We start from the raw sequence: 10,321 nt of genomic DNA, 5'->3' as shown, positions 1-10,321 counted from the left end.
GAAAGACCTGCCCATGACCACGAGTCCACAGAGGACGAAGGGCCTATTCGGCTGATATTAAAGTCGATTAATAAATTAGCTGAAATTGTTTTGGTGTAAGAAAAAAATAGGCTAATAAGTTCAAGCCAACGTGCCCGAAAATCATAAACCTGTTCCGGTTCATACGCGCTCTTTGCCGGGACATGAAAGCCTCGTCAGAATCGTGTGCTCTCTCTTCTCTGCTTCCCAAATCCCAATCCCCGGGCTTTGCACCCTCGAGCTCCGATCCCGCCGCCGTAAACGAGCCAAACCGAAGCTTGGGCGCGTACGTGGCGCGGCCTTTTAAGGCAGGCAGAGGCAGGCAGTTGCTGCAGCTCCGCGCGCGCGCGGGACAGGTCAAACCAAACTCGCGCGAGTCGCGACGCCACACCCCCCGGCCCGCCCGCCCCACGTCCCCCTCAACCGTCCGTCGGCCTCAACGCGGCGAAGCAAACACACAGATGAGCTGCTAGCTGCCCGAACCCCGTCCGCATCCGCTTCCCTTGTCTTAAAAGGCTCCGGCGCGCAGCCCCACCGCCTGATCACAAATCGCCCACTTGGTTCGGTTACCGATTACCGATCATCAGCGCTGGCCGCCCGGCCATGGAGAAGAAGCTGCTGCTGCCGCTGGCGGTGGCGCACAAGCACGCGCACGGAGGCGGCGGCGGGGCGGAGCGGATGTGGGCGCGGCCGTGGCGGTGGGCCAAGACCGCCTTCTTCCTCGCGGCCATGCTCGCGTCGCTCCTGCTCGTCTGCGCGCCGCCGCTGCTCGTCGTGCTCCTCGACCTCGCGCTCCCGCCGGCGCTCATGTCCGCGACCCTCCGCGCCGGCGGAGGCGGCGGCGCCGGCGACGGGTCGTTCGCGCCGGCGGTCGTGGCCCAGGCGCGGGCGTTCGACTTCCGCTCCTCGCTCGTCGACCTGCCCGCCGTCTCCGCGGCGCGCGCGCTGCTCATCCTCTGTTAGTATCTATCCGTCCACTCCAGATCGCCTTTCGAAATTCGAATTCCTCCATGAGCTCAGCTGAACTGACAGCTTCTCGTGTCGTGTCGTGGCATGGCACTATGGCAGGCGCGTACGTGGTGTGCGGCGGAGGCGGCGCGTACCTAGGGGTGGTGGTGGCGTGCGCGGCCGGGTCCGTGTCCTACGTGCTCGCCAAGGCCGCCGCCGTGCTGCCGCGCCGCGCCGCGCCGCAGGCGGGTGCGGGTGGTGACGCTCGCGCCGCCGGCCCGGAGGCCATGCTCCTGCTCTCCCTGGCGCTCGCCGCCGCGCACCTCGCCGCGGCGTACCGGACCAGCTGCCGCGAGCGCCGGCGAATGCTCGTGTACAGGATCGACGTCGAAGGCGCCGTGAGTACCATCGCAACGCAACCAATTCTCTCCATCCGCGTTACCTTCCGTGTGCTGCGAATTGCACGCGCTTCTCTGCCGAAAGCTTCACGTCTGCGCAACGCAATACTCCTAGATGCGAATAACCCTTTTTTTTTTACTTGAGAAAAAAAAAACTTTCTTCGCGCGTACTTAGTTGCCTAGTTGCAGTGCAGGCTCGCAGCGCATGACCTTGAGCATAGTGGGTGCCATCATTCTCACGAATAATCCAGGCATTTTGTTGGGTGCATCGACACCCAGTCGACTCTGCTTTCGGTGACAGATTCTCGGTGCATAGTCATTAACGCGTTCCATATAGTTTACCTTAGGCACAAAGGTTAAGACAGGCTATTTGCATCCTGCCAGACTAGATAGTATATAAACTATATAATTATTATTAACTGAGTCTAATTGGCATCCAGATAAAAGGAACAAATATAGAATTTGTTATTTTTTGCTGATGAGAAAAGTTAAGAGCCTTTTGTTTTACTGAACTAGTTAACTTTCTATGTGCAGGTGAGGTTAAAAGGAGGTCATCAAACACCCAAAGGGCTGAAGCAGTGTAGCGTGTGACACCCTGTTCTTCCCATCATCCTCACCACCATTAGCATCCGCCACATCACCATACACGTACGTAGGAAGATTAATTTTCCTTTTAGGAGAAAATTTTGGTTGAGTTCGTCTTCGTTCGTCAGGCTCTGTTAAGCTGATCCAGTTGTGGCTGATTTCGGCTGATTCAATAGTGTTCTGTGAGAGAGAATAAGCTGAAACGAGCTGGAATGTGACCAGCCGAACACGCTGGGTCGTGTAACTACTGTCACTGCCGCAAAGTGAACATACTACTGTAAATACGAAACGGTCATATGCTTTGTTATTATATACACCCGGCCTCCTGCGATGCAGATTGCAGACGCAGGACGAGCCGCGTTCGACGCCCGCTTCCTTCGTGCTACGTCTTTTGTGTCCATACAATACAATACAATTGCAGTTGCAGTTTATATGTCCTTCTGGAAAACCAGACTTGTACATGTATCTGAAGGTGAAGATACTAGTCGGTAGCTGCACATAAAACCATGCTGGACTTGTGAAGAAAATTTCCATGCTGCACCAACCGATTCAGAGAAACTTCGTCTTCACTGAAGAATTTTTCGCTTTTCAGAAGGAGACACGGCTCGGGTCAATGGCGCTCCACCGTTTCAGACCAAGCTACTTCAGGACAGAAATTAGAGGAGACATCTTCTGATTCTGAAACCAGGAACCTTCCGGTTCTTCTTGGCGCCAGAGAACTCGTGTTTTTCGTCAGGCTTGCGGTCTGTGCGTTTAGCAAGTATCTGAAAAGTGAAAACGGATACAGAGATACTACCAGTTTGGAAGCGCCAGTTCACACCGTGGAAGACACCGTTCAGAGACGGCAGCAGCAGCAACAGACCCGTAAAGTATGTGTAAAATCTGCAGGCGGGGGAGCGCAAAGAGTAGCTTGCGTTTCCGAAAGCCGAAAAAACTCGCGTCAGTTGACGTGAATAGAGTCCTGTTACTGAGAGACCAGCGCACACCCAGCGATGGTTGGGCGCATGTCGTTTTTTAGGTCGTGCTGCCTACAAGGCTGCGAAGATAATGGAGCGCTCGTTGGGCAAAACCACAACTGATGACTGATGAATGGATGTGCTCTGAAGGTGGGGTGACAGCAACAATAAGCAGCCCTGACAAGATGTAAGTTTAATGCTAAATGAAGGACCGGAAACGGCGACCAGAGGGGGGTGAATGGGAGCCTCAAATTTCTTTCGAAATCTTCGACCACTGTCCCAATATCAATCCCCAAAAAGCATACACGATAGACTTATGACCACGACCCTAGAAAAGGGTGGATGCTCCCTCAGAACACAACGGGTCACCACAAAGCAAACAGAACACAGATCGGAGCCCAAACGAGCAAACTCCCAAAAGAAAACAGCACTGCTCCTGCAAATATCGGACACGTCCGGTATTTTCGGACACGTCTAGTATTTTCAGCAGCAAGCTGACCAAGGGAGAAAAATTCAAAACCCCGTCAAACAGTGTCCAAAAAACATGAAATTTTTAACCATAGCTCTTAGACACCAAGGGAAGGTCTCCACCAAATTTCAGCTCAAAACTCCAAAGTTAGAAATATCGGACACGTCCTAGATCATATCGGACGCGTCCGGTATGAGCGAGCAGTTTCTCGGGAAAAATCAAATCAAGCCATAACTGATCAAATCAACTCCAAATGACTTGAAACTTTGCACAAGGGTTCACAATGGAGTAGAAAGGCAACCTCTAAAGGATCATGGCCTGAGACAAACTCTAACTCCGTGAATCGAAGGAATTGAAGAATTCCCAAAAAAATAGGTCAAGAACTAAAATTGCCCGGATCTGCGATCTCGTGAGGAATTAGTGGATTTCCTTCGGTGGAAAGCTTCCACTCATGTGATTGATCGATCCAAGGCAACAAGAACGAACCAAAACAATCCCAAAACGAAGAATCGAGAGGGGAAACAAGAGGGGACAAAAGGAGCTCGTGAAGAACACCAAAATCACATCAAGAACACAACTAAATCATGAATTCCGCAGGGCATACGGTGGTTACGGCCACCGATTCCTTCAAAACCAAGTCACAATTTGAGTTGTGGACCTCTCTCATACATGGAAGCAAACTAGAGGAAGAAACCCTAAAGGAGAAAATGGAAACTAGAGGAGGTGAGGGAGATGGGGGCTCCCTCATCCTATTTAACAGGGCTATTACACATTCCCAGTTTTGCCCCTGGATACAAATGAGTTGAACCGCTAAGCCCAAGGGCGTTGTTGTCCAACCCGGTGTAATCTTGATCCGACGACCACCGCGCCTTCTCACCGGTAGCTTCGCTTCGACGCGAACTCCCCGATGCCGCCACGTGCCGTCCATCCCTCCTTGGAACCTCCACCCGGATTTTGAGGCCCAAACCCTAAACCGTCCGCGGGTAGCGTACTCCATACGCGTTCCCCGCCATCCGACGCATGTCACCGCCGTCCTCGACCGGCCGGCCCGCCAACTCCTCCTGAGCCTCACTCGACTCACGCGTCCGCTGTCTTGACCCGGTCAACACTGTCACTCCATGTCTTCTTGCACTTGTCGATGTCCCAAGTGTCAGCCACCGCGGCTAGTCACCCGGCCTCTGGGTCCCTCGGTCCAAGCCTCACGTCCATCCTTCACTGCTCCTAGTCTAGCGGCACGGCACGTCCTCCTTGACCTTCACCTCGCCGTCGACCACCGCATCCGAGCTCCACACCTGTACAACACAAGTCAAAAGACATGTCGCACACATAGCTTTCGCCATGGTAGGGTTAGTCACCACTCAACCCGCTTCGTGGATCACATTGACAATCACTCATCACAAAACAAACACACAAGGGTACTTGTCAACCTTGTGTTCGCAATCTCCCCCTTGATGAGTGCATTGTCAATACCAATACACGAACAGCTTGAGCAAAAGAAAAAGAAGAAGAGAAAAGAAAGAACTCACCCAAATGACCAAAAGACAAAGAAAAGCCAAGAACCGGGTCATTTGAAAATGAGCAAAACTTGGTCCCCAAAGACATGGGCAATGGCTCGACGCAACCAAGTAAAACAAAGCTAGCCCTCAAGAAGAGGCAACGGGCTCAACACCACTAGCAAAGCTCGAAAAGCCGAAAACCTGCTAGACCCTCCAGAAGAGGCAAAGGCTCAACACAGAAGAGGCAAAGGCTCAAACCAGAAGAGGCAAAGGCTCAAACCAGAAGAGGCAAAGGCTCAAACCAGAAGAGGCAAAGGCTCAACACATCTAGCAAAACACCTTAAATGCAACTCTCCCTGAACAAGTGCAATCTCTCTCAAATGAATGCATATCTCTCAACTTTAGGTGAAATTGGAAGTTTCTCCCCCTTTTCTAAATATTTCTCCCCTTGTGTCCCCTTGTGACATTGTGAGTGTGGAAACTTCTCCCCCTTGTTGACACATGCACTTATCAAGCTAGAGCCCAAGAATTGCAACTCCCCCTCAAAACAAGCTATGAATGCAGAAATGCACGAATGCAGAAGCTTCAAGATTATAGCAAGTAGATTGAAAGAATGCTCTAGTGGATGCTGTCATGTATATATAGCAACACATACAAGTGCTAGCAAATGCTCAAGGTGACCAAATGAGACGAAATATGGCATTTAAGCAAGTTTGATCAAGTTTGAGCAATTTTAAAAGAGGGTTCACCACCAAAGGAGCACATAGCAAAAATAGACAGGATATCGACCTTGTGCTACACATGTATGCAAAGTGAACTACCCCAAACAAAGTTCACACATCATGTCAAGAGACAAACTGGTGGTTTGATCAAATTTTAGACACCAATTGAAATTTATCGGAGTTATGCAGCTTATTACAAAAGTTTGTCAGACAAGTGTGTGCGGGAGGTTATCTGTGCCATCAAAACCTAACTTAGCGACCATGTCAAGCCTATGCCAAAGGCAATCAGAAGCTTAAGACAATGATCTCGGTATCCATTACAGAGCTCAAATTCACCAATAAGTGCAATTTGGAGCTATCTCGATACTCTAACATAGGATAGTACAGACCCATCCCGATCTTTTCAAATCACTGAGTTTGATTTTCAAGTTTTAGCACAAATTCAAGTTTCTCAAGCAAGTGTGTAACTCAAAGTATGAGCCGTAGCAACTAAGCATATACATGAAGCAAGAAAAAGATCTCGACACATTCTACACATGCTAGTGCCACAAGTAGTGGTGAACACATTTCATGTTTCAACAAGTTTTAATCAAGTTCACAGTTTGGAAAACAAGCTTAGCTCATAACATGCATCAATTGATCAAAAGGAGCCTAAGCCAAAAGCACATCATGTATATCCATAACATCCCCAACAAGAGCATAGTGTCAATCTAGCTACTATAAGGATGAAGCTCAGGATGCAATATGATACATGATGATATGATATGCAAGTATGATATAAACACAAAGGCTAAACTTCAAAGAAAAGCAAAACTAGAATACAACAACCAAAGTTTCCCTCCTCTAAAAGGGAAACAAACTCCAAGCTCCCCTCGCAAGGGAGCAAACTGGGCTTGGTCAAGTGGTTTGGTGAAGATATCTACGAGCTGGTTTTGGGTATCAATGTGGTGTAGATCGATATCACCTTTCTCATAGTGGTCACGCAAGAAGTGAAAGCGAACTTCTATGTGCTTTGTCTTTGAGTGAAGGACTGGGTTTTTGGCTACACTTATGGCACTGGTGCTGTCACAAAACAAAGGCACTCGCCTAAACTCTAACCCAAAGTCTCTCAGAGTAGCTATCCTCCAAAGCAACTGGGAACAACAAGCAGCAACAGCAACATACTCAGCTTCTGTGGTGGATTGGGCGACGCTAGACTGCTTGCGAGAAGACCAAGACACAAGAGAAGATCCAAGAAACTGACAAGTCCCCGAAGTGGACTTCCTCTCAACACGACAACCAACATAATCCGCATCAGAATACCCGCAAAGAGAAAGAGAGGAGGAGGCTAAAAACCAAAGACCAAACTCGGGTGTGAAACGAAGGTACCTGAGGATCCTCATGTTGCACACCAGTTTTAGATGTCGCATGGAATCCCAAAGGTACGACATTTGCAGCGAGGCATCGACTATCTGAGACCTCGACCCTCTTCAAACAATGGGGAAAACTTGTCTGAAATCTCCATCGAACACGACAGTTTTGCCCCCGAACGGTAGCTTAAGTCGGTGCATTATATCACGAGGCTATTGTCTAGCGCCTCGACACCCTGCCTCTTTATCATGGTAGCATCGTCTCAAATAATGAGAGATGCAATTCGAAGCAGCTGACAGTACCACTCTATTTTGTGAAGTTGCAAAAGGCCCCATTGTTGATGGTGAGGGGAATCTTGAATCTTGAGTGGGCGATTCTGCCACAAGGCATTATTGAAGCTGCAACACTAGGCGTAGCTATTGCCACAACAATCTTGTCCTGGTTGCGTATAGTATCGAGCAGGGACTTGTATAGATAAGTCCTCCTGATGCCCTAGGTCCATCCATAAAGAACAGACCACCATCTTCGGTATCAACAACAGACATAATGTAACACCCCTGGTTTTATGAGCTTGCTTAGCACCAAGATTAAGACCTAAAAGAGATTAGCAAAACAAGTTCGCTGGGTTTAAGAGTTTAAAACTTACCTGAAATGATAAACAAATTCTACATGTCTCACTTTTGTGGTTGAGAAAAATCAAAATAAATATTGTTAACTAGTGCTCTTGGGAGCTCAAAATCAAATTTGAAGTTAAGATAAGCTCTTTTCGTTAAGACGACAAACACTTGAACTTACGTTTAAAGTACTATTTTTGGTGATTTATTGTGGGCGAAATAATTAATTAATGCTTAAATATTTTGTTCCTATGGGTTAGTATGGAGTATGGACCATTGCATGAAATGCTTGTGGGTTGGAGTTAATAGGGTTTAGGCCTTTTAAAAATTGTAACAAAAGTGTTAATGGCTGTTAGTTCGAACTGAACCTTAACTTTTCTAAGTATGGAAAAAGTAGTAAGACAATGCTATCTTGACATTTAATTTCTAATAAAAATGTTTAAACACTAACTACATGTTCTCGTACTGTTGGTTGCCTCTAAGAGAGTACTTGAGCATGGCTTAGGTGGTAGTGGTGTTGGGTGTCACGATACCCTCACAAAAATTGCCCGAACCTCATTAAAACGTGTCAAAGTCGTGTCATTGGTGCTCTGTTCGCGAACTGATGTCAGAGCGATGAGCTCACATTGACATCCATCTACCTCCTTCACTGGTGGTCCTCTGGTCATAGCGATGGCATTGCTAGGTCGTTGGCAATATGGACTTTACGATAGGGGAGTTAGTTGAACCTCAACTATGATTGTTAGTGACTTTTGCTATGCTTTGAAATGTGTGCACATCACCTAGGGCAGCCATTCGGACTGGGTTCGTGGTCACCGCGGGCACAACGTGGTGGCGCCGAGGTCACATTGCGACCAAGACGCGGTCGCCGGCCCGTGCGTGCGCTAAGCCCATGCCGCGCTGCTCCAAGGTCTTGCGTGGCCCGACCCGGCTGGCAGTGATCTGGTCACCCGGCCATGGTGTGCGTGCGCCAATGCCAGCCATCGAGCCTTGCACGGGGCCATGGCGGAGCTACGTCTGTCATCACCGTGCCGTCATGGCGCTTGCCCCACCTTTCGTCCTACCTACCGCATCGAGTCTTTGGACATGTGCTGCTGCCGCCGCACCTTGGTCGACGACCCCAGTCACTGTGGTGACGAGATGTTTCCCTGCCTCGCCCGCTAGCCAACGCCAGTGAGCCCCGCTTGGGTCTTGCCGCTCCATTCAAGCGTGTCGCACCAAGCCCATGAACTATCACCTGTGCGCACGTGTTCGAGCTACTGCCATTGAATGGAGCCACCCCGTCTTAATCCGCTCGCCCACACTCGGGTGCACTCTCCACGGCATGGCCATGGCTAGAGCTCTGCCTTTCCGCCCTCCATTTCGCCTAGCTGAGGGCTTCACAGTTCAATTCCTCATACCAGTAGGTGGCATAAGAAGGCAACTAGGCGTCCCATCTTCCCCATGCCCGGTCGAGCGCTACCTACCACCAATTTAGCGTTTTGCTTGCTGCCGGCCATGGGCATCGCCGTAGCTAGTGGATCGGGGGTAAGTCCCAACCCATGGGGAAAGAACTCAATTGGTAGCATTTCTAGACTCGTGTTGATCCACTCTAGCTGGTGCTCATGATAGGTTGGCTTGGTTTCTCGTCGTGGGTGTGGTGACGCGACAGTGCCGCGCTCGAAGAGCCATCTCCCGCTCGGTCGCACATGGCTAGACCAGCCCAGTGCTCCCCTGTTTCAACTATCATTGGAGCGTGAACTACGATGAGCTACTGATGCTTCTCCGCTACCTTTACCCTTCCGAGAGTGCGTAGGTTCATCGAAATAGGCACGCCGCCGCCGTGGCCACTCCCGGTAGTACGGCGCTGAGTTTCCAACCGCCATCCATACTTGCGGGGTTTAGCCATAGATGGTAGTCAGCCCTTTATTCCTGTCGTAGCAGGTCTAGCTCGCTCGACGTAACCAATGTAAAACACGTCTCTCATGCAATAGTGATCAGAGGCGCCATGTAATAACCAGTTAGTCCGGGGGTTCTTTGGCAAAACACGAGCGCGCGCGTGGGCAAAACACGAGCGCGCGCTGCTGGGCCGATTAAGTCGCCACCGGCCCTTTTCTTTTCTAAAGTATTTCCTAAATTAGTTTCTAAAGATCAAACTTGTAAATTCAATAGAAATTTATGTAGTTGACCAAAAATTATACCAATTTTGTTCAGTTCCTAAAATCATGATCTACCTGTTAGTGTATTTTGTTCACATAGTTTCATGGAAATTTCAAGAGTAATCTAATTAATTGGAAGCAATTAATATTGTTAAAACATCAACTTGCAGGAATTATTGTGAGGAATTGATAGTAGTGTTGGCTCTGGAATTTTTACAAAAAATTCCTAACATTATTATGTGTTCATTATAATTTTTGTAGCTCCATAATAATTAGTTGCTAGGGTAGCTAAATGAGCCCTAGTTCGAAAATATATATTTAATCAATAAAATGCCGAAACACCTTGGGATTGTAGAACTAAAATATTTTCTAGAAACAAAGCCTTACTTGATGACATGGATACATAGACTACTACGTTAGTCATTAGAGCTAGCTCATTAGCTTACGAAGCATAATAGTGTTTTTAGAGTTGTAGTTGCCGTTGGTTAATTACGTTTTTTGTGCTGCATCTACCAATATCATAATAGGAAAACGATGGATCTAGAGTCGATCAGAGTAGTGGGAGGATGGTGCCTTGGTGATCGTGTCGCCATGGTAGAATGTAAATCCTTGGTTATATCTTGCCCA

At 48.7% G+C, this 10,321-nt stretch overlaps 1 protein-coding gene across 2 annotated transcripts; it reads left to right on the top strand.

The window, feature by feature from the left end:
* Positions 1 to 420: 420 nt before the first annotated feature.
* On the top strand, positions 421 to 2,319 carry LOC136493163 (uncharacterized). 2 transcript variants are annotated; one of them, XM_066489223.1, is made up of 3 exons: positions 424 to 976; positions 1,087 to 1,364; positions 1,899 to 2,319. In XM_066489223.1, exons 1-3 carry the CDS (start codon positions 622 to 624, stop codon positions 1,953 to 1,955), a joined length of 690 nt encoding a protein of 229 aa, XP_066345320.1. In that variant the 5' UTR covers positions 424 to 621; the 3' UTR covers positions 1,956 to 2,319. The 2 variants fall into 2 exon arrangements, with proteins under 2 accessions (XP_066345313.1, XP_066345320.1); XM_066489216.1 differs by having other exon boundaries at positions 421 to 976; positions 1,087 to 2,319.
* The last annotated feature ends 8,002 nt before the right edge of the window (positions 2,320 to 10,321 follow it).

The sequence above is a fragment of the Miscanthus floridulus genome, chromosome 1 (genome assembly GCF_019320115.1).
Source record: "Miscanthus floridulus cultivar M001 chromosome 1, ASM1932011v1, whole genome shotgun sequence".
Classification (NCBI taxonomy): Eukaryota; Viridiplantae; Streptophyta; class Magnoliopsida; order Poales; family Poaceae; genus Miscanthus; species Miscanthus floridulus.
This window is presented reverse-complemented; position numbering and strand designations above follow the sequence as displayed.

What these genes read in the sequence shown, in the direction of transcription:
- LOC136493163 (XM_066489216.1), top strand. Translation starts at nt 622, where the DNA reads ATGGAGAAGAAGCTGCTGCTGCCGCTGGCGGTGGCGCACAAGCACGCG. An exon ending in GCGCGCGCTGCTCATCCTCT is followed by an intron (nt 977 to 1,086) that starts GTTAGTATCTAT and finishes GCACTATGGCAG; the next exon opens with GCGCGTACGTGGTGTGCGGC.